This window comes from Trachurus japonicus, chromosome 12, assembly GCF_045865225.1.
Source record: "Trachurus japonicus isolate A0001 chromosome 12, Traja_1.0".
Lineage (NCBI taxonomy): Eukaryota > Metazoa > Chordata > Actinopteri > Carangiformes > Carangidae > Trachurus > Trachurus japonicus.
In genome coordinates, this window is record NC_140918.1 from 22,121,559 (window position 1) to 22,146,960 (window position 25,402).

Below are 25,402 nucleotides of genomic sequence, written 5' to 3' on the forward strand. Positions count from 1 at the left end.
ACAGACCACCTAGACAGACACTTAATTCATGAAGCATTTCTTCTCACCTCTAACATGCACACAAAAGTCATCCAAAGGAGACTCTGAAAAATCATTTTCCACTTACAAAATATAAACACATGGAACACACAGACCCAAACCCTCCATGTGGTAGGAGCATATTATCAGTGTGTGTCAGTCTGTGACCCCCTGTTTGCCTGTTACTGACTTTTCAGATGTCATGGAAACAAAAACACAGTAGGATAACAGAAAGGAGCAACCACATCAAGGCTAAACATGAAAGCTAAAATGAGACCCTCAGTTCTATTCATAATTTACATGACAGTGTTGATGAAACTATTTTAACAACAACAACAACAACAACAACAACAACAACAACAACAACAACAACAACAACAACAACAACAACAACAACAACAACAACAACAACAACAACAACAACAACAACGATGAATTTCACATAAAAAACAACAACACAATATTTCAGACTTTTCACATGTTTTTATTGTTTCTGGGATATCAACACTATGACTCTGGCTGGACATTCATTGATATTGGCCCCTACAGTATGGATAGTATGTGTCACAATTACTTTCTACAAACTACTAGTACATGGCATATTAAATCTGAACCTGACTCTTTAACAGAAATTTGAAGCAATGTTTCACTTTGGAAGAACAAAATGTTTCACACAGCTCAAAAGCATTCCTAATGGTGTGAATATTTTCAATCTAGGTATATTTTTTTGGGATCAACGGTAGTGTTTGGTATGATGTTAAAATGCAACACATACTAGCTGCATCATGTGACACTCTGTCACTTGGTGCCTGCAGCAAACAGAGCATCACACTTGGGTGCACACCAGGGCACTGCCAGTGGATTTTGTGGCTTTACATATAAAATAGAGAGTGCTGGTGTTGTGAATGAATTTCTTTGTTTTGTGTTGGAACCAAACATTATGTTTGTGTACTGGAAAAATACCAATTAATATATCCCACATTTGAGGATTTGAAATCGTCTTGACACATAACATAGCAAGTGCTGTGGTTATGAGATTGTATTCATTTGACATTTGATGCGGTGTTGTGTATCTTTATTTTTTAGAAAAAACAAACAACTTTCTGGTGAAAACTGTCTACAAAAGTGAAATATCGCTCCAACACTGACATTATTATTATTATTTTGTTGTACTATAAGGCAAATGTAAGACAGCGGTGTTAGCAACACACAAATTTAAGGAGTAGTTTGACACCACCTGATAATCTAAGCTTGCTCCCCTCTAGTGGTTGAAATTCCCACCTTGCTGCAGTGATATACAAGTGTACACCGGGACACTATGACATCACTGCTGGGTGTGGTGATAGGTGAAACTTTCAACCAGTGGCAGGCAGCAGTCAGTCCACTGCTTCTCAGGCTGTTGTTAAGTTACTCTTTATGAAAAAATATTTAAAAAAATGGAAGGCACTGCAAACATAGGTATTGAGTTCTGGGTCACAAACTGGTTAATAACTGTAACTGCATCTACAAGACTTTCATTCATTAGGGTCATAATACAAAGAGCTCATGACATAAAAACATTAACAAAATCCTACAGTACATTTGGACAGAGCATAACACAGTTAAATTTACACACACAAAAACACTTTCCCTTTGGTGATTAACTTCGAATAATATATTTTATATACATACATACTGTACACATTATACTTACAATGGTATACAAAGAGTGACTCACTGGTAAACAACAACATACAAAGACAGAGAGTTTAGTTGGTTTGCTATATAACCTGAATCAATACTTGGTTAGAAAAATGTTACAGTGAATGTGAGATATGGAGAGTCGTATCCAGAGTCATAGATAGACAAAGTTGGGTCAATGAAATGATGAGTGGCGCTCCTGCTGCCACTACTCTCGCAAGGCCCCTTGTGTCGTAAACAGAAATGAAAGGTGGACAAAGGCAAACGGTGGATGTAAGAACACCAAAAAAACATTTTTATTGAAGATTGTTGCCGTTGAACTTATGCGTGGGCGTCGATGACAGTGAAGAATACCGCCTGACCTCATGTAAGCACTGCAGTCTAAATCCCTGACAAACATCTTGCTTCCTGGAAAACATCTGACTGTATCTTTGGCTGCATTTCTCCCTTTGCTGTCAGCTGTTGGGAGCTCTGTCTGTGTATTCTGGCCAAAGAGTGTTTTGATTCAAGTCACAACAAAACGTTCAGCTGGTAATTTTTAACAATGCACGTCATAGGGATCACTGCATTGGCTTTCAGCTGGTACATAATCACAAGCTAATGGCAGAAGACCATTCATCAGTATGTTGGCTCAACTCTGGCTCCACTTTGCACTAAGTCCGCTCATTAAGAAAAACACCTTAACTGCTCTGAGTGTTATCATATGAGTAAACTGTAACACAATATTATCATAGTCAGCAGACCTTTTAAATAAGAGTTGACTGACAAACACGCTCAATGTTGTGGTATGGTAAACACCAACATTAGCATAACTGCAACCATCTGACATGGGTATGAGTACGTAGTACCTCACATCTCCATTCATTTTCTAGTAAAGGTATTTTTCTGTACTTTCCTTGAAGTATATGTCGAATGAACTTAGTGATGATGAAGTTCATGATGCCCCAGAGGCAAAGTCAATGGGCGTATTAACTTAAGGAATGGAGACTTTCCCTAAATTCAGCCAGAAAAGCAATGAGTGGATTTAATCAGTTGCAAACCAAATTCAAATAGCAATTCAAGTTTGTTTTTTTTTGCTGCATCCATGTCATCATTGTGTTCACTTGTGTACAGAGGGTGGTAAATTGAGCAGGTCAGTGTCAGGCTTTGCAGCATTTGTTGTAAAAGTGTACTTTGTAAACTACAATGTCAGGAAGGCACTCATTAATATCCATTTAATCTTCATGTTCATGCTGAAAAGGCTACAACAGCTTCACTGCGTCGCCCCTCACAATGCTGCGAAAAATTAACAACTTCAGTCAGTTCACAGAAACAATGAATACTGTCTCCAATTCACTTTCCTTTCCCACCCCCACCCTCTTCTCTGCGTCACCCTCATGGAAACAGAGTCACTGGATAAAACCATGAGAGGCAGACAACTCAGCACATTTCATGTCATAATCTGAAGTCTGTTAACACTCACCAGATACGACCTTCACCTTGTCTCCACATAACACTGTGGAGCAGAGCCTGCTCTAAAACTGCAAACATCCTCCTCGTTTTTTTTAATTTTTTTTATGTAAGCTCTCTGGAACAACTTGTCTTTAATTCCTTCGAGAGAATAAACAACTTAGGATTTCCTGCGGATCTTGGATCCCCTCAGAGTATCTAAGGAGAAACTGATGGGATGGATTCATGAAGGCTTTTTAGTGGGAGCGGATAGTCAGTAGAATAATGAGTCTTATTTAAGTCACTTGTCATTAAAAGGTAAATGATGAATCTAGTGGCTCTGGTCATTTAGACATTAGGTAGAGTAGCGCTGCAGTATTTTTGGTAAGTGGCTGAACACTGTTGAACATATTTACAGATTTATTTACTTGATAAGCGTCGGCAGGACAGTTAATTCATTTGTCACTATGGTTTCTACAGTTTTAAAATTAGTAAATCTGAAAGTAGTTCCAACCTCTATCAAGAAAACCACCCAAGAGTCTCCCAAAGGTCACTTTTTACGTTAAAGCCACTGTAGATCGCCTGTTTTAACATTCAGTTCTATGTGCTAAGCACAATGTTGGTTTGAAAATCTATGTATTTGAAGTCTTAAATAGTGTTTTATATCTGGGCTCTGACCCAAAATGTTGCAACAAATATGAATTAGTCTGAAGGTGGGTGTAACCCAGGAAGAAACCTGTGGCAACAGGTTACAAAGTGAGAGAAGACTGGAGAAAGATGGATGGGTTATACTGGCTTTACCTTCATTTCACAGATTACTTTAAATAGTTCATATCAGCATTGCCTGTAACAACACATTTAACACAAACAGAAAATAATAAACAACTAAACAAAAAATACCAACAGCCTATCAGAGTCCTTGGAGATCAGACTCACTCCTGTGTTTCGTTCTCCACAGAAAGATGAAGTCTTTCCATCTTTCTTCATAGTTGCCGCTCCCTTCATCGTTGTGATTTCATCCAGCTCATCGTCCAATCCTCTTCCGCCCGCCTTATGTTCATCCTCACATTTATCACGTCGTTGCCTTTCGTTCATGTCATGTTCGCTGTCCCTCTTGACCTTCCCATACCTCCATTTAAACCTTTATCAGTCACTGTTTCCAAAAGAGATTAACCCCTTCAAGCTGTGTGGATTAATCTCCTTGACATCCAGCCCTCCTTTATACTACTGAGTGTTCGTTGTGGTGGTGATGGTGGTGGTGCATACTGCCGCTGCCTAGCACCGTGTGGTTGATGGACGACGCCGACCGGTCGGATCCCTCCGTCGCCGTCCCGTTGACGTTCTCCTGCCGCTGGCAGCACAGGATCTGCCTGAAGGTGGCGCTCATCTCCTTGTCACGGTAGGAGTAGATAATGGGGTTCATGGCTGAGTTGAACTCGGCCAGGAGCAGGAAGAACTTTTCGTAGGTGAGGACATTGCAGTTGGCGCAGAAGACGTCGAGGAGGAGGATTACCAGGCCGGGAGTCCAGCAGACGATGAACGCCCCTGGGGAGACAGGAGAGAAAAGGAGTTTAAAATTCAATTTTTCAGAAATTTTTAAAAAAAAAGTAGTTCCATAGATTACTTTTGTTTCATATAGGGCATAAAATCACATCTTTATATACAGAGGTTAGATAGGCATCACTAGTACAAGAGAACTAGTTGTGTACATTTGTTAGAAACAAAACAGTGATACCAGTTCCAGGACAATCCCACCCACTGTGAAAGGAAGGCTTACACATAAACCCACTGGTGTATGCAACTATTAGTCACCATGTCAGTGGATCTGATGCTTTGTGCACAATGAGCTCACACACTTGGGTGTAACCCTCCTAGCATGTGGTTATGGCATCTCATAGAAACATGTGAGCAAAAAACATTTTGTGGTGTCCCTGGCTCCTTGATGGACAAAGAGGCTGCAAATGCACCAAACAGACGCCTGATTAATGAAGTGGTTAAAACGCTTTTATAAACTATTTACATTCTACACGTTGACCTTTGACCCCCATTAAGTCGTAAAAGACAAAGTCATGCTTCAACTGGACAGTCTAAATTGAGTGAAAGTTTGAAAATGTTAATGTTTGAGAACTTGAGTGAAAGTTTGAGAAAGTAAAAGCTTGAGAACTTTCACTTTCACTTTTATGTTATTTATTAGTTATGTTACTGTTCTGAACACACCTTTTTTAATCACACCAAGAGGCTGACAGATTTCACAACTTCAGAATTACACATTTTGTATCTGGATTTTCTTGCATAACATGAACAACATAATCCACCACACATTGTCTAATCAACTACTCACATTCCTCTTTCAACTAGCCCTTGGAAAGTTATATTATTTTGGAACTACAGAACAGTAATACGAAACTTTAAGAATGACAAAAATACGGTAAGGCCTCATACAGGAATAAACAAGTAAAGGGAGCCTTTGTGTTGACTTTTGTTTGTGTCTCTATGAATCTTGTGATGCTGATTCTAAAATTTCACTTTGTCAACATGCTGCATTTCAATCAAATCAGTGATTTTTCTCTAATTAGTATTTCCCTGCATATGTGCAAAACCAGGTCAAAGACATCTTGAATTTCTTACTTTTGATGACAAGGTTTTGAGTCAGACTTGATTTTTGCTGAGTCAAATTTAGGAAACAATGATTCACTCGCTCAACACAAGTCTTGAAATTAGGACTTGATTGATGTTTACATGTTCTTCTCAATATTTCTACTTCATCAGATTTAATGTATGCTACAGACAAAGCCACACTGCTTTGGAGCCAGAGTTTTCTTTTTCTTTTTCTGCCTGTTTTGATACTGGAAAAACAAAAACACTTTACAACCACATTACCAACAGACCCATCACCATCCATCCACAGAGGGAAATACAAAGCCACTCGATAACCACTTGTAAAAACTTTTAAAAGACATCTTGTGAGCAAAATATACTTTTGTTTTATGGTGTTTGCAAATTGTTTATTATTGTGAGTGCATTAGGTTTCCACTTAGGGAGCCCCTGAAGTGAAAAATATCACTAAGAGGCATGTCATGTAAGTTTAAACTCATCATATAAAATAAATGGATCTTAAACAAATAAGTTTAAGAGCATCTCATTACCTGAAATCTGTGTGAATAGAAAATCAATTGATCTTCCATTTGCTTTCACCACACAATACCACAACACTTCCCCTCTCTTTCATGTTGCTTGTATGACACATAATGAGGAAAAGGGAGACTGCTTTATGGGGGAAAGGGGAATTATGTGATTGATGAGCTGTTTTATAATCTTTTATGTTATCATTGTTGATGACTTGCCCAACGAATGAGGAAAAACATTCAAACTTTTCACGATTAAAAGTCCACTCTCAAAGAATCCGACATTGATGAGAGTTCTCTGGAAATAAGCTCAAGCAGCCCGTCAGTCATAACCCCCGCCATTATCCACATCTTCCATCATCCCTCCCTAACAAGAAACATGCAGAGAAACAGAACTGATTGACCTCCACCTCATTTTCACAGCCATATCTCCACTCCTCCATCATCATATCTCTAATCTTCAAATCTCATCTGGATGGGGACAACATATCATTATGTCTCTGGGTGGATGAAGTGTGCTGGCACAGCGGAGGAGGAGGTGGGGTGTGGAGGGTGAGTGGGCGGTGGGGGGTCACTGACTCATCACTCGCGAATGTCAAGTTCAAGCGCGTGTGAATTCTGTCAACAGATGCTATTTGTCCGAAACTGTAAGACGACTGCGTGACATTACACTCTTGAGACAGTAAAACAGAAAGTCTTGATGAGAAATTAGGCAAGTGGAGACGGGAGAGAGACAATACTGACAGGCAGGCCTGTTATCTGTTAGTGTTTTGCAGGCGGCAGCTGCAGCGGAGGCTTGACCTCACTTCCCAGCTATGCAGGCAGACTCTCCAGAGTTAGATAAATTTCTCAAATGGTTCGGAGCCCAGCAGAGAAACTATCCCAACTATTTGTGTCTCGGTGAAACATCTTACTACGGACAGGATGACATTCAGAAAAAAAAGAAAAGAAAAACATGCCAACGACCAGCCTTACTGCATTACATGACCATGTTTCTTGCCTTTAGCAAAAATCTACCCTTTACAACCTATAATGGAGCAAAAACAAACATAAAACAACAACTGAAACAAGCAACACTAATTGAGTTTTTATAGATCTGTTTCCACTATTGAGTTTTCCCACAGAATGAGGAAGAGAGCAATCTTTGTGTGAAGCTGTGACCTGAGAGGTTTCACCCCTGGATTCTTTCATTTCCTCTCTGAATCCAGGGCTACGTAGATGTTTGCGTTACACCCTTCATCTTTAAATGACCTCCCCTCCCCACCACCACCAGCACCACCAATAAAAACGAAAGAAAAGAGACGCTGCTTTACCACGACCACATAGAGCAGCATTATTGCAGGTTCACAGAGGGTAAACCAGTGCTTTTGTTTACGGAAGGAACAAATGAGTCTTTTTTTTTTGGCAGATTCAGATGAATCCCTTTGCTTGCTTGAAAATGCAACATGGCAGGCGAACAGACAGGAGAACTGGAAAGTCGGTGGAGGGGAAGTACATGTAAACAAACAAGGCCCTAAAGAAGGCCCGGAAAACTTTGGAAATGTATGGAAAAGTGCTTTGATCCTTTCCAGGTTTTAATAGAATTAGGAATTTCACAGAAGCAAGTAGGGGACATGTATGGGTTTTTGTTGTGTCCCGCTCATAGCAACAGCGTCCTCTGTGACACACTGTGACATTTGCAGCTCTGTTACACAGTGATTTGACTTTTTGCTGACATGACAACATGTCAACAAAGCCAGAACTGATCTTGTCAGAACTATAGTCAAGGGACCGATATGAAAAAATCATACTGTTATCTAACAATATCCTGTGAGAATGATAATCTAATAAAAGACTATCATGCCTTATCTCATCACTAACTTATTATTTCAGACATTTAACATATTGTTAGGGTTTTGTTAGGTTTTGTTGCTACGTGCAGACTGTTCCCTCCATACCCCACCAGATCTCCTCAGACACCTGCAGCTCATCTTCACTGACTGCCACTCCCACCACATAGAGCTTACAGACCGGTCTTTCCCTCCACTCTGCCAGTTTGTTATAAATCCACTCATGCTAAGTGCTCAACTCCCTTTCCTTGTGTGCGTTCTCTTGGTTGTGCCTGTTTCTGACTTTTTCATCTGACGTCTTTTTCTCTCTTTACCCGTAGCCCTTTCAACGCATTCTGTCCCGTTTGCCTCACCAGGCTTGATTCTTCCCCTGGTTTCCCTTCCTGTTTCACATGTGATGTATTAGGAGATCTTCATATTATTATACTGAAACTTTGGTTATATAAATGTTGTCATTTTGGCTCTACATCTCTGAACAAGACTTGACTCAGAGACTTAAAAACAAAACATAACAGGAGATCTGAAATCACCATCCTTCCAAACCTTTGTCCTTTTTCTCATTTTCTATTCCTGGTGGAAATGGGCTTCCATAAGAGTGGGAACAGAGGAGGCTGGGAACAAAAATAAGGAAATAATAGAGACCAGACTATGGCACTGAACCCCACACTCCCACAAAAACACACATGAAAAACTGAGGGTAGACACGGATAAACACTCACATGTGCAGACACAAACACACGCAAACACTCACTTACATAATTATACATGGCACACAGACAGATGGAGGAGCACTCCAACACACTCAGAACATTTGGGCGGTGTTGGGAAAATACTAACAAAAACTGTCCACTCCTTCCCAGCCTGCTTAGTCTTATAGTCAACATTACCATCAATATTATGAAAGACATTTTGAGGTCTCTGTTTTTGTCCCTGCACACTTCCTGTAGATTAGGAAACACTTTTTCCTCCTGTAATCCAGAGTCCCCCATATGGGGGACTTGAAGACATGCATAACAATAACAAAGCCCCCACTGCACTGATTATGAAAGAATATGGTCATATTATACGTCAAATTAAACAGCAGAAGCTGGGCTACAACGTGTAAAAAACCATGTTTATATGACCCAAACACAGCCCAAACACTACTCAAACAAACAACTAGACATCAAACTTCATAAAGCACCTCTGTGTGGACCCAGTCGCCACATTTCTGGCTCGTATACAACTGTACATTATGCAAAACACATCAGCGACCTCTCATCTGAACGTGAACATCGGGGCGTCCCCCAGCAACAGCAGCTAACACAGCAGCTAGCAGCAGCACGGCAGAGGGAGAAGACAACAACCAGCAAAGTCGAGCAAAAACAGACACTGCGTGGCCAAAACATGGTCGTACATTTGCTCTTACCTTTGCTGTTTTGCCGTGAAAAGGTTGTGTTATGGGTAAATCCACAATATTTCCAGTTGAACTCTGCCTAGTGTGTACATCTGAACTAGCCGGGCCGAAACCCGACGGCGCTAGGACCCTACACGGAAGCCTGCACGGAAGCCTGGTGCGCGCGCATACAACCCCACGTTGGCCTGCACGTGGATCTGCTGATCTGACTGGTTCATGGCTGTCACATGGCTGCCAGTGCGGCCAATCATATCGACCTGGGTCTAGCGTCATTCCTCTCTCTCTATTGGTTAAAATGAGCCGCCCCTCACTCGAATCGACCACTGCGCTGCAGAGATAGAGGCTGAAAGCCAAACCCACCCAGAAGCTGCTCTGAGAGTGCAGCAGTACGCAGAGAGACTGAATCCACTTACGGTATGTTAGTTATTTCCAATCGGTTCCAGTAGATTTATTTTCAGTTAGTTTATCCAAATTGTGTGAAAATAAAGATTAAACAATAGTTTATAGTAGCAGGTGGTTCCAAGCTGTGCCAAAAATGGACATTTTGGAAAGTTCGCCTGGATATTTTGTAGTAAAATCTCAATCATTTTGTCCTGCTTCAATTAATCAGAATCAACCACTGCAGAGACAATGTTCACATGTTGTACAATGATTTTATAGAGAGTTTGAGGTTCATCAGCATTATTCTAAAGGGCACTCATCAAAAATATGATTTTTTTTTTAGGCGAATATTAATTTTATTAATTTTTTTCTGTGTGTCATCTTCATTTACTCTTCACCAGTAACAGATATACTGAAATTTACACATTTCAGCAATTCCTCATTTTTTTCCCTTTACTATGACACCAAAAGTATTCAAATAGACCTTGTGGTTGCAGAGATATACTCATTTTATTATGGATATGCAATTTTCGAGAAAAGGCCTAAAAAATAGGCTGGATTTTAAAAGGTATAGTCTAACATCATTTATGTCGGGAAAGGCTTTGCACTAATGGCTGACGTATCGTATTTCTTCCATTTGTCATCATTAAGATGTTTATGACACTGTTTTTCAGCATCAGTGACGCATCTTCTATTCTTTTCCAGACAGCAGCTTGTTCTTTTACCCTCGGTCACATGTAGTGTGCTACAGAGTTCCAGTAATAGTAGGTTAAATGGCTTAAAAGATTATGGTGGTGGTTTAGCATGTTTAGCCTTTTTAACTATATAAATTACATGCTTTTTTGATTGTATACATTTTTACATTTTGGACTGCCACCAAATTTTTGGCTCTGCTATAAAAGAAAACAAACTTAAAACATGTTCAGCAAAGGTAAGCCACCACATCAGTGAACAATATAGCATCCTTGTCTATATTGTTACAATAGGGTTGTATTACACAGGGCATGATAGATGAAGAAACTGGTAAGCATGCTAAATTTAACAGGGGAAAAGATGTGATAAAGAGGTAACAATGGTATTCTGCCAATGGAGACAGCTCTTAGTAAGTAAATGAACTCACAATGTTTCTTTTAGATTTGTAAATAAATGGCTGATATTGACAATGTTGGAATCAACACCGGCTAAACATAGCTTGTTTGGGTTTAGGCCTATATGAAGGTCATAAGATAATAGTGCCCTGTTGAGAGTATCCTGTAGCGTTTTGCAGCAGACACACATTTTCTATTTAATCCCATCGGTCACAAAAGTGACCGTAAAAAATATTTCCAGTTGAAAGGCCCTAAAAATGTTAGTAAATGGAGTATTAACATATTTCCAAAAAATACTGAAGCAAGAAACCCTTCTGATCACATATGTGCAGTTTCACATGTTTAGTGTAAATTGTCACATGATCAGAGCTGATTACTTCCTGGTTGCACCATCCGAGGAAGATGGCTGCATCAAAGCCTCAACAAAGAAGGTCAGTAAAGAAGGTTGACATAAAGATAAGAGAAAGATTTTTGGCACACATCATCTTTAAGGTGTCTAGTATTGATATATGCATCTACAATCACTCAACTGTGTTTAGTGTGGTCACAGCATGAGTAAAATTGTTGACGGCAACAATAGTGACCGGTGGGATAACACAGTGTAAGTAGCTAACTTTCTACTTTTTAAAAACTTTCTTTTTTTATTATTATTATTTAAATTTGACCCTTACAGACCCTAAAGCATTTCAGTTAACCTATCTCTCAAAGTGAAATAGATGTTGTCCCCAGTGACTGTGATATGGACTATAAGGGCGAGACTGGCCAATTGCCAGCCAGGCTGTTGAATGAAAGTTAGGCAAAAAGATTATGTAAGAAACAATGTTATTAGGGATGATAACTTCCCTCTCACCACCCCACTTCCACCCACTGTTGGTGAAGAGGCAAATCCCTATACCCACATGAGCAGCTATGGGCAAACCTTCCCACAAAGGGCCGCGCGGCTGCAGGTTTCTGTTCCAACCAAGCAGCAGGTGCAGGTTGCAGGTGGTCAAAAATAAAATCTAAACATTCAAACAAACTTTATAAGGTGTCATATCTTAATCAGGTCCAAGAAGTGGTGGGGGCCCACCTTTACATGGTCCCTCAATGCACTCATAAGCAGCCACCTCTTCTACAGAGATGTTGTAGGAAGGAGGTCTCATACATGGGTCAGTGACAAATAAGGGTTGGCAAGATGAGCAATTCATGGATTTTCTTAAAAAACTATTTTAAAAACTTGCATCAAATTTGTTAAAATGTGTATTTTGTAGTCATGTTGGTTTTATGTCTTTTGAAATTACATTTGAACCTGAACAAAAGTAAGACTGAGGTTATGCAGGTTATTCTGAGTGACCCCTAGGTCAATAAGTCAATATTGCACTAAAAATGTACATTTACAATGGTGAAATGAAAAGTACACTAAAGCAATATTGCACTAACTGTAACACACTGTAAATCCAATAACAAAGTTACAATATGCATGTCTTAAATTTTTCACAAAAGTGACAATGGCAATGTTGATAGGCGTCTTTTCGTTTTTGCTTTTAGTCGTTCTACATGTTTTTGATATGTAAAATAGCCACACTAACATGTGATAAAGCACACAAGCATCTGTTATGTATGCTGGCACTGGTAACAGTAAAAAAAAGAGTTCTGTAGTACAGCCCAGTTAAAATTGGGCTGGAATATAAGCAATTTGATAGCTATGATGGATATGTAAAATTAGTATACATATTATCCCACCGGTCACAATTGTGACCGACTATAAAACACACTTTTTCTCCTATTTTTCCATGAAAATTAAAAAAAATAATGATTGATTATTTCAAAGAGTTGCTAATGGCACATGGTTTGGATATTTTCATGTCTGGGAAAAATTTGGGATTAAATGGGTTAACATTTATTTTCTACGGTAAAGCCATAGTTTGGCCTTGTATCCTCTGGCACCAGCAGCCAGCACTGAGTCTGAGTCCGTTTGATTACAGCAACAGGTCAGGTTGCAGATATTAAGGTTAGAGTTATATTTATATTTAGAGATCATATCAGTTAATAAATTGGCGGTGTAATGAGTGGGTGTGGGCTGCGGCTACCGTTTCACAAAAGGGAACAGAACTGCAATGTACCATAAAATTAACATAACTCCCACACAGAAAAAACAAATCTGCCATTTGCTTAACAACGTGTACTTAAATCAAGTCAAGTCTTCTAACATAGCCTAATGTTAATCTGATAATGTTCAGCAGTAATCTCAATATTTCTGTTCATCAATTAAGTAATACAATTTCAAAATCTCCTGAAAGGCCCTTTAAGCCTCTGATCTTTATAAAGCTGTGTCTCACACCTCTGAGAGCCTGTACATTGTGCTGATGTTTTCCACATGTAGTAACATATTACAGAGGTTCACATTTGGCTATCTTGGATTTTCATGTCTTGGTATTATTTCTCACATGTCCTGAAACCATCTACGGTTTCCAATAATGTGCAATTCTCTCAGGCCCTTAAAAATGAATAAACATCCAATATCAAATTACTGTTCACATTCTTCCTTACATCTCACTCCCCTTTTCCCATCAATCTCTCTATCTGCATCTCTCTCCATCTTTTTCTCTTGGTTTCCTGTCCCCCCCCTATACGCCCTCTCATTTTCGCACATCCGACATCATTTTTCTTCTTTATCTTCATAAGACTTTGTCTTTTCACAGTCTTGTCCACTCTCCCCTCCCTCACTCAGCTCCATGCTGTTGTTTTAGAACCTGTCTGCCTCTCAGCTTCATTCTTCTCATGCATCTCTGCCTCTGTTTTCCTTTCTATCCTATTTCTAACCGAGCCATCATCTGTGTTTATGAGAATGATCCAAATGATCCCGTTACGACAAGTTAGTGCGGAAAGATGCCATTATGTACTTCTGAAATGGCCCATTGCTTCTCATTTGTCCACTGAGGGATTACTTTGTCCTTTTCCCTAATTTCCATAATCACCACTTACACACACACAAACTGAAGATTAGATAAAAGTTTGCATTCAGTAGCTGAGTGTTAGTTAGTGATTAAGAGGCTTGTGGTGAATAGTATGTGATGATGGTGTCACAGTGATCTAATGTTTACAGAAATACGCTTTTGACTGGAAGTACAGCAAGTTCTTTGAAATGGCAATAGTGATGTTTTTTTTTCCTTCTAGCACAAGAATCTTATCAAGTTCCTACAGTGTTGTTGTTCGCTTTCAGTTCCACTTTGAGGTGCTATGATTTCTAATATTTAAACCATACCTCTCTTTTTTTCTCAGCTGTTTTGAAATTAAAGATAAAAAAAAATTAGGGTAAAAACAACAGACAATACACACTGGCACTGCAATGTTCTGTCATGGTTCAGATCAAACCCAGATTGTTAGCCACAGTCATTCCAGTCACCAGCAACTTTTAAATCTAATTTCCCCAAACTGCATCTGATTAAAAGAGCTCCGTTGGACCGTCTTTTATTATTTGTTTCAACTCTAAAATAATAGCAGTCTGGTCCTAGCCTGTAAATGTTTGTTGAGTGTTGTCTGCATATATGGCAACATTTTCTACCGCTGGTCTTCTTCAGTGTGACCAGATTCTCTTAATTAGTTCAGGTTATGAATTAAATGTTCTGGAGGAAATCACTTGTTCATACACCAATAGTCAGTTTTTGTTTTTGAGACAATTACAAACATAAACATGTGGCCTACTATAAGGGGATTAATTTTAGGTTTTGCTAGTGTTACATAGCTAGCATTAGCTATAGCTTCGAAACGTATTTCTTTACGTTCCAGTAGCTGTTCCCATCAACATAACAAAACACTGTTAACTTGTCTTTATCAAGTCTTAGCATGCTAACCAGCTAGTCCCTGACTGTCTTGACACTTTCCAGCAATAGCAACTGTAATGGAATTTTTTATGTTTATGACCCTTGATTGAACTTTGAAGTTGTATGTTCAGGAACCTTAGGCGAACCTTGAACAAAGCGCAAGCTGCACTGCACGACATGCGACAATGCTATCTGTTTTGCCAATCACTCAATGAGCGGTTGGCAGTCTGGTTAGCATGTCCTTTATGGGTGAGTGAGTGCCAAGGGGGCAGTTGTCGGTCTGAGAAGTGAAGCTCACTTCCGCGTTCAAAAAACTGCAATCCCCTCGAATTCCTCTGGGGGCTGGTGTCAGAAGGGAGCATTCCCCATAGACCCCCATGTTAAAATCGCCGACTTTACATCCTCAGTAAACATGTTAAAAGCCTGGTGTCAGAACGTTTTTTCGTCTCAATCGATAGTTTCTACCCCCGCACACACTCTGAGGGGGGTGAATTTTTTTTTAACTCTACCGTTTTACTGTTATAAGGTTAAAACTCTGGCCAATTAGGGCGCGGAAACGTTGAGTGACAGGTCCGAGCAGCTCCGTGGACAGCTGCTTCGAGGCCAGGGGGCGGGTTCTCGGCCGGCCAATCCAACATGGCGCTGTTCAGGCCGCCATATTTGAGTCACAAAAATGACTCCCCAAAACCAATGGGTGACGTCACGGACGCTACGTCCATTCTTTTTACAGTCTATGGTGAGTGCACATCCGTTACACAGGTGTCGGACTGGGTACCAGTTAGTCTGTGATGACTACGCTTAAGCAAACAGTTGTCTCCATATCCAAAACCATGGTGGGATGTCAATGAGATGTCAACTTGCTGAGGTGTGAAAAACCACAACAAACCTTAGCTTCCTGCCTTTACATATTGATTTTATAATAGCCCAAAGATATGTCAAAAGCGCTAAGTGCAAACTTGTATGCAAACTTATTCTGCAAGAATGCAATAATGTAATTGGACAATGGATGATGCTGCCTCCAAGGAGGAGCACGTGGCTCCTTCTCGCTCTTGTGCCTATGTAACCTGTAACCAACTCAGTGTGCACTCTCGTACATACTTTTGTGTGTATGACAGTCCACCATTTGCAAGATAAAAAATAAAGTACTTAAAGTGAAACCCTTCTTTGCTGGACTCATGATTTTCTCTCTCATAAGTTAAAGGAAATCTCCACAACACAACTCACTAACCTCATAGACATATATGAGGCTATCATCAAGAGATACTCCTGCTAAGTGTGCTAAAATCTCTTGTCGTGTGACAGTGGCTGAAGCTCTTGTCAAGCAACAATCCACACCACCTTCTCAGTAAAACCATTTATGTATGTTCTATAGTTTTCATTTTAAGTGGTGGAGTAAGTCATCACCATGCTGAAATCAATTTGGACATGCACAAAAAAAAATGCATGCACAATTCAAACGAAACAACGATGCATATATCCAGCTGTTTGTCACTGTTTGTAATTTAATCTTGTTTATTTGAGTGAGACATGAGTGTGTTTCCTTGTGTGCCTCAGCAAAACAATATATTGTCATCAGCAAGGAGTAATGGAAGGAGAAAGCGCGGCCGCAACGAGCTGTTCGACGTTAGATGAGGGGCTGTGAGTGACAGGCTGCATGCAACGAGCTGCGCCCTGTTGGATGGAAACTATTTTCACCCAGTACAGCATGAAATCAGATGGTGGTCGCAATTATTTTTGACTGACGTCTTTATTAAAACAACATATGTTTACTTGGCTGCACTGTTAGAAAACACAGTACTTGGTCTGTTTTATTTCCAATGGCACAATTGCTCAATGAGTGTTTTCTATAATATCAAACCACACTTGTTGATGGCATGGCAACCACAGGTGTCAAGAAAAGATTGTAACCAAATGCGTGCCTCACTCATGCCGGCTACACTACGCCTTCATGGACACACGCAAATTCTAATTCCTTTCCATAGCCGTTTGTGATCCTGACAGACAGAGTTGATCTGGATAATACTTCATTAGCATTCATTGATACACGATGAAGGAGCGTGAAGGGTTTGCCAGAAAGTGACAACTGATGCTGCTGAAACAGGAGTCGTGAGGACAGATGCTGCCATGTGAGTGATTAGAAAAGCTGCACAGTGAACGGTAATTTCCTGCATTAAGTGCTTTACACACAAACACATACTCAAACACACAGAGAACAGGTGACATTGTAAGCTGCATACCAATCATGTCTCCATACTGACAGCCAATCAGAGGGTTTGGCTGGTAGTTGGCTCTGCTACCAGTCAGCCAGAAGACGCACTGTAGCGGTACAGAATGATGGAAATGTGTGTGTAACTTAGCTGCAGTCCCCACTTAGAAATCTAGATGTGTAGTGACCAGTCGGGTTAGATATTGAACGTAGTGATTTAGAAACAAGTGTAGGTCAGTGCTGTGCCATCTGTTTGCATGTGTTCGGCTGATGGTATGTCTTGGCGCTCCGCGCTGTCTGACGATGCCACCGCATGCAACACCAAGGGCTTTAAGATAATCAAATCATCCACAGATGCCCCCAACTTGAGCCAACATCTGACATACACACACATACACATGCACACAAGGGTCACGGTCAATTTAACAGAGCGGTTGACTCATTAAACAGTGATGAAGAGAATCTCTGTTGGTGTCATTCAAACTTTTTTCTTTCTTTCTTTTAAGCAGAGAGGAACAAGTGGCTGAAACCAGCAAGGTTGTTCATGACCTTTCACCATCAGACCAGGTTCACTTGGTAATTATGCCAGCTCATTTTAGTAGATGTCTAATTAGCAAAAACACCTACACAGAACAAGCTTGATATCTTGGCAAAAAATCCCATGTATGAGATCAACTTTGTGGCATTACAGCTTATAAACCAGCCAGGGCTGACTTTGTCTTATTGCTTATGTGTTTACTGATGAGTCACAAGCACAATAACTTTTATGAACTTTATTCTGAAACTCCATTTCTTTTCAATATGGAGCCTCCAGAACTGTCTCCAATGCAGTGGTTGTAGTGTATAGTATATCAAATCAGGTGACAATTAGTTTGTATTGTCCTGTTCCTTGTAATTAAAAGAATAATATAGAAAAACCTCAATTTACTCAACACTTCCGTTGAACTAGGCTGCAGTAGAACTTGCCAAGAGCTGGTGCAACATCCTGCTGACTTGAAGTAAATATTGTTCTTGTCCTTAAAGCTTTTCTCCCACACCCTGTGCAACACAAGTGTCTTTGCTTATTTCAGACCAATACAGTTGTCATTTTCCCCATCCAGGGTTCACATTGTTTAGATAGTGGATGCATTTGTGCCCATCTGAGTGCCGCACACCCATGGGTGCGTTTGTCTTGAAATGAGGTGTGGTCAGGCACATTGCTGGCACATTACTATCTTGAGGCAGCAGAAAGACATTGATGAACAGAAGGCTGATCTGAAGTCAGTGGTGAATTATCTCACAGTTATTTTAAGGCTTCAAACTGATATCATTCTTATGACTAAAGCTGCTCAAAAGAGAATGCTACTCTGGAAACGGCACTCTGATTAGCTGATGATTAAAGAGACTGAGTGCAACTGTTTTCAACCATGTGCCTGCTACTGTGATTGTTTTTTCTGATGTAAAACTACCAAAAGTTGATTCGGACACGCCCTAAATGCACTTGCTCCATGCACTTCTTCAGGCCATGTGTTTAAGATGTTGTTGCTTTTCTTGGCACGGTATCACCACCTGGAGATCAGCGGGAATGTGGGAATGGGAACCCTTTCGCAAAAACTTCCGTAGCGCTATTGCTTAAGTACTCAACAGGGTACCTTTGAGGCATTGGAAGGAGGTTTGTGTGTGTATGTGTGTTTGTGTGTGTCCATCTTTATTATCTCTGACAAAACAAATAAAGGACAAGCCAGATTGTGGTTTCTTTTTCCAATCAGTTTATGTGAATAGAGCCAACCCTTTGTCCCGCTGTTCTTTATTCAGCCTGGGGATTCATGTGAACGAGACACAGTCTATGTGTGTGCGTGTACGTACGTGTTCAAGTGTGCGTAACTAGCTTTTTTTTCCTCCCTAAAACCTCATCCTGTCCTTCTGAGGTGCAATCACCCATGGCTGGGTTTACAGCATCCTGAGAGGGACAAGCGGAGAGGACAGTAGGCAGCGGGGGAGCAGTTATTATCATCTGCTCAGCAGATGGGGAAAGCTGGAAGGGGTACTGCTATGGGATTTACTCCCTGGTCAAACAGCAAAAGGCTGAACTCATCTCAACCTTTCTCTGAGTAGAGAAACATGATCAAAACCCAGTACTCAATGGCAACTTTAACCCTCTGGAAACTAATTACCTTATAACCTTTTTTGTTTTACGTTGGACCCAAGAAACACAGGAACAGGCAGATAGGAATTTTTCTTTTTTTTTAAATGGGAAAGAGGTGTCCAAGAGACGTGAGTCAGTGATTGGACTGAAAGTACCTCCCTTCTATCAGTGCAATGAAAAATGTGGTATTTAATATCCTCCTCAGTGCTTAGAAATGACCTCATCCTGAAACAGCAGTGGATTCCAGACTCAACCAAAACACATTACACCCTCACTCAAAAGACTCACTTTCCCAGTGCGAGCCTGGCATCAATAAAGAGAAACAAATGTGATTTGTTGAGGAATTTGAAACAATGATTTTGAATCAATAATAGTAAGATTTGTTGTGCTGTCATAAGAATAGTACAACTCTTCTTACAAAAGGCAAACAAACAATCCCTTCACCTGCAAAGCTCAGACTTTGCCCAATTGCATTACAGAAAGAACGTTTTTTATTAATAGGAGTGATTTTAGTCCTTGTTCATGCATTCATTCTACATGCACACAGTATGTTGTCTGTTTGAATACTAAAAATTCAAAGTTGCTATAGTGTAGCAATTATTCAAAGCTTGTATCCCTCAGTAATCGATTCCCCACACTTTGTTTTTTTTTTCTATTCTAAAATTACTCGCAGTGGTAAACTAAGCATTTCTGTAAAACATTTGTAAATGGTTTATGAGCCTAGAGTGTCACATCACTGAGAATAAGTCCAAGGCCTTGGAGGAACCTGATATTGCAAAACTCTTCAAATAGAGTGTGAGTAATATGGTTTTGAAGAATCCTCTAGTGTTTTCACTGTAAAACTGCAGAAGAATGACATCATCAAGTTAGGAGCATTTTGCAATGATATGACAGGATTTTAAAAATCTATATATAACATTGGAGGTAAGATATTGTGCTGTTAATACAGGCTCATGTGCCTTGAGACAAAGTTTAAACGTCTGTGTAAAACTTGAAGCTGGACTACGAGACAGGTTTAATAAGCAAAAACGGACAAAGCATCTCTAAGCAGCAGAAAATGTAAACAATCCGATTCTACACATACTGTAGGCTACAGTACAGAACACATTCTGCTGTCCATTGCTTTGAATTAAGAGTGGAGTAAAGACAACAGAAGCAACATGATGAGATAACACAGCACATTGGAGACAAATCACATGGAATCCTTTGGTATGTTTTGTCTAGGACTGACACATCCCGCGTCCAGGCACTGAGAAGCTCCTTTTCCCACAGTTCACACTTTATGTTACACACAGCTGGGTTAGTCCGCTACTGTGCTTCAGTCAGTCCACGTGAATAAGGAAAAAAAAAAATAGCAATGCGTCTATTCGTCACATACCAGTGAAGAGCCTGGAGACTTGCGAAGTGGGAGACATATCTCTACTGAACAAGTCGTAAAACTGTCAGACTGCACATGCAGCTCAGCCTGAGGTCAGACACAGAAAAAAACAAAAAACAAATAATACTACAATACTAACCTAAAGGAAATACGAGAAAAAAAATCTTTAAAAAGTGACATGTTGGGGCTAGTAAGAAATTGCCTCATACAGGCTGTCCTGTCAATGATGCAATGAGTTAGGAGGCTGATATCAATCTCTGTTAACAGTCCCACTGAAATCTGATAATGATATTTACTTTCCACAATGCAACCATAAACAAGCTAAAACTTAAAGCAGAAGTAAGCGGAATGTTTGTGTTGATATAAGTATTAAATAGTTCTATCTTCCGACAGCAATCACTTACATAGAGTGTTTGGTCTGAAACACGGGTCTGTCAGTCACTCTGCTCTGCTGTAAGCCGAGGAGAAAACTTTCCTTATATCCTACAACCTTTATCCAATGAGGAGAGAGAATGGCATAAAGGGGCGGTCCTCTCTGTGTGTGCAGCCAAGGGATGCGCGTGAATGTGGTGACGTAGGGACGAGGACCAATAGATCCATGACGAGGGCGGGGACTGCTAACTCCATCCGCTGACAGGAAGTTAGCCAAAACCACCGGATCGCTTACTTCTGCTTTAAAGGTAGGGGATCCTATTCTGCTTTTTTACCAAATTGTTTGAAATCCTCTTCACACTCCGATTGCAACCAATTAATTGAATGTTTTTTCAGTCACCTGTTGGACAAACAAGCCTGTAAATACAACATCCAATCGTCTTGAACGCAACATTCAAGATGATTGGATCTTGATGTGTCAATCAAGCTTTCATCTCTGTCCCTCTCTCCCATCCCGCACATTACCGCTCTTTGTGCACTTCAATGAGTTACGACCGCAGAAAAGACAACACCAGTGATACAATGTACCACACTCCAGTATGCAGGATGGTTTATTATGATATCAGGTGTTTTAATGTGAACCCAGTGCTGAACATGTGTTCCTGTGCTCTGGAGGCGTGGCTTCAGAGAGAAGTCTGAGGATAGGGGCTTGGACTTTTGACTTGTTTATATATTCAAAATGTGGCCTGCTAGAACTGAATCTCCAACCCGTAGGCTACTTAACCCTTTTTCGGTAATTTTCCACAAAATTAAATCTGTCTCTAGACTGAAAACATCTTTTCAAACTCCACTTTGATTTTATATTAAAGAAATAAAGAAAATCCATCTAGTTCTTCTCGGCAGCTGGAACAACTGTATTATCTATCCTCATATGTTTCATCAGCAAAATGAAATGTAGTATAAATTCAATGGCGCCTGAATTCATAAATGCATCAGAACAAATTAATGTTGCACTGAGCAGCCCTTCAGAATAAACTGCTCCGGCATAATCACATCAAATTAATGTAGTTTGTAATGGAACGGGATTGGATGAGATGATGTATGTCAGGCTGTGCAGTCGTGCTAGGCAGACACAGTGCTTGGACTCAAGAGACCAATGAACAGATTCATTGTTCTGGTTCTGCTGATGACTTCAGATATCGCGCTCACTGCTACACAAATAGACGGCTCATCCATTTAAAAACAATCTAAGATGCTTAAGCAGCAGGTGGGTAAACTCATGGTCACAATGTCAAGGCAGCATTTTCTGGACAGGAGTTAATTCATTGTTTAGAGCAACATTGGTTTGTATCGCTTATTCTGGCATTTTTTCTTCACCGCATGCCAACTTTTATAGACATCTATTCCAAAAGGACACAGAAGCTAGTAGCGATAATGCAAACACAGACTACCAAAAGTTAGCATGACAGGTAGCAAGCAAACAGTGAATGAACGAATGAAATGAATGAAAAGCACAGATGTCCCTTCTTGTAACAGTAGTATGAAATCTTTGGTGTATGTGGCACAAGAAGATCACAGAGTCGCAGTCATTATGTTTGTAAGGATGTATAGCCTAAAAAGTTACTGTAGATAAATGCAATAACAGCTTTGCAAGTAAAAAGCCCAAACGTCATTAGCACACCTTAGTATGTATAGAACAAGGTCATTTTGGCTGTTTTTCATCTAACTGTTGCATCTTACGTAATGTGTGTGTGTGTGTGTGTGTGGGGGGGGGGTTGTGTGTGTGCATTTGTGTCTGATGCTAACATACAAACAATGTGGGACACACACACAGCAGGGTTAGAGAGATTCTGCTGACTAAATGCAGAGAAAATGTGTGTAATTGGCCAACCAATTAATCGGTCTGTAGACAGACAGACAGACAGACAGACAGACAGACAGACAGACAGACAGACAGACAGACAGACAGACAGACAGATAGATAGATAGATAGATAGATAGATAGATAGATAGATAGATAGATAGATAGATAGATAGATAGATAGATAGAAGATAGATCTGACTTACCCAACACAATCACCACAGTTTTCAGCAGAGACATCATGGTATCTCGGTTGCGCCGTGGTCCAGAGCTGTGCCGCGACATCCTCATGGTCCTCTGCCGCACATACACAAAGATGTGGGCGTAGAGTGTCACCATGACAACAAACGTCACCAAATTAAACACCGCCCAGAAGACCAGGTAGGAGTTGCTGTAAAGCGGTGCCATGTTGGAACAAGAAGAAATACTACAGATACAGTTCCAGCCCACACTGGGGATGGCCCCCATGACGATGGACATGGTCCAGATTATGACAATCACCACCACCACGCGCCGGTTACTCATACGTGTGTGTAGCTGCATGCGAAACACGGTGATGTGGCGCTCGATGGCGATGGCCAGCAAGTTAGCCACGGATGCCGTCAGGCTGGTGTCGATCAGGCCTTGGCGCAGCAGCCACGTGGAAACGGTCAGACGCCGCGTGTTCGGTCCCGTGTTGAACATCAAGTAGAAATAGGCCAGTCCAGCAAAGAAGTCAGCAGCTGCCAGGTTGGCCATCAGGTAGTAAATAGGGAAGTGGAATCTCCTGTTGACGTAGATGGCGATCATCACCAGAAGGTTGGCGAGCATGATGAAGATGCACACGGTGATGCCCAGGCCCATCACCAGCCTGCTGACGGTGTTCCAGTCAGTAGCCAGGTGCTTGCCACTGCGGTTGTAGAAGAAGGCGATGGTCTCATTGTAGTAGCACTGTTCCTCATCCATGGTGGCACTGGTGCTTCTGAAAGAAGAATATACAAATGATTAAAGGGCACATATTATGGAAATATCACTTTTGATGGCTCTTTAAAGTGATAGTTCAACATTTTGGGAAATTGGCCCATTGCCATAATCCCTAGGTTCGTTACCTTTATTTGTCGGTGTAAGCTATTTTTAGAACGGCTGAGCAGAGCGGCAAGCTGCTCAGAGCTAAACTAAGGAGGCTTATGGAATTTCAAACTAATCAAATACACAATCCAACAACTCCAAAATGCTCTGGTGGACAAGTTGTGACCTGCACATTCACCACGCTATGAGATAATAACAGAACGTTACCAGACAGAGTTGTTTTAGAGGTAAATTCATGCAAAACCACTGATGTGCGTTGCCTTCAGGGACAATTTTTCATCAAGCAGTCTCTGTATTTACCTCTAAAACAACTCTGTCTGGTAACGTTGTGTTATTATCTCATAGCGTGGTGAATGTGCAGGTCACAACTTGTCCACGACAGCGTTTTGGAGTTGTTGGATTGTGTATTTGATGAGTTTGATGAGGGAAACCAAAGAATTCCATTCGCCTCCGTAATGTAGCTCTGAGCAGCTCACGGCTCTGCTCCGCCGTTCTAAAAATAGCTTGCACTGACAATTAAAGGTAATGAACCTACTGCTATGACTATAGTGATTATGGCAATGGGCCAATTTGCCAAAATGTTGAACTATCCCTTTAACATATATTTGGGTGTTTGGCTTGTCTTCCGGCCCCCCTAAATGTGAGAATTGACAAAAAAATCTGTAATTTGCAGGCTCCTTAGGTTGAAATCCATGTGGTTATACGAGCTGTCGCCTCAGTTGTCATACAATGATGTCATTAGTTTTCGAATTTGCAATATACCACCCCTACCTGTGAGTAACGGTACCAGTAGAGAGGGCAGGGTGGGGTGAGCAGTGGCTGTTTTGAGCAGATGAAGAGAGAGCTGTGATTTTTGATCCTTGGGGTATTTGGACTGAAGCATCAAGTGTGTAACAGACCTGGGAACTATTTTAATTTGTGGAAAAGGGGCATAATGTGTCTCCTTTAAAGACAAGGGAAGGGGTAGGGTCCCATAAGTTTTACTTCTACCCACTCCTTTTCGGACACTACTTTATTGTTTGTATTATTTTTGTTGTTTGTTTTTCAATTTTATTTTATGTTCGAAATAAAAAAAAAAAAAAAAAATGGACTTGTGATGTTCCCACAGGAAAAGCATTCCTAACCTGTTGATACTGAATAGTGCATACAATCAGGACATGGCCCTGATCTGTGACCATGTCAAAACAACACAGGTTCGTTTCACCAGCAGATTTCATACTCGTTTTCCTCGAGTGCATGTGCATTGGCCAAACCTCTGATGTTTACAAGATCATAAAACCAGATAAAAATGAGCACTGGAAAAAGCACTGAGAATGAAAAGAACAAGCGGGTTGACTGTACATGGGAATTTCAATACGATTGCATTACCAGTAAATAAAACCTTAATGCCAAAGAGATTGACTCAGAATCTACTCAAAAACGGTCATGCCTGTTGTGTTGCTCTGGGCTGTTCTTTGGAATTGCACTGATATCAGTGAAGGTGATTTTGTGTGTGAGCATGTTTGAGTAGCCTACTACAGTGAGAGTCTGGGCCTTTCATTGGCAGCACTGACATGGTAATTATGGGGCAAAAAGTAAACTTGAAGTACCATTTAAAAAATATTTTTTAGTATTTGAATCATGTATTTATATGGATTTAGAAAC

At 40.5% G+C, this 25,402-nt stretch overlaps 1 protein-coding gene across 1 annotated transcript in view; it reads right to left on the bottom strand.

Annotated features, from left to right (window-relative positions):
• Positions 1-481: 481 nt before the first annotated feature.
• The window catches only part of lpar1 (lysophosphatidic acid receptor 1), a 41,933-nt gene continuing 17,012 nt past the window's right edge, over positions 482-25,402 (bottom strand). Inside the window, exons 2-3 of the mRNA XM_085793845.1 lie at positions 22,897-23,648; positions 482-4,671 (exon numbers count right to left, since the gene is read on the bottom strand). Of these exons, the coding sequence (XP_085649971.1) occupies positions 4,346-4,671; positions 22,897-23,635 (1,065 nt within the window). The 5' untranslated portion in view covers positions 23,636-23,648 and the 3' untranslated portion in view covers positions 482-4,345. The remainder of the gene's footprint in view (positions 4,672-22,896; positions 23,649-25,402) is intronic.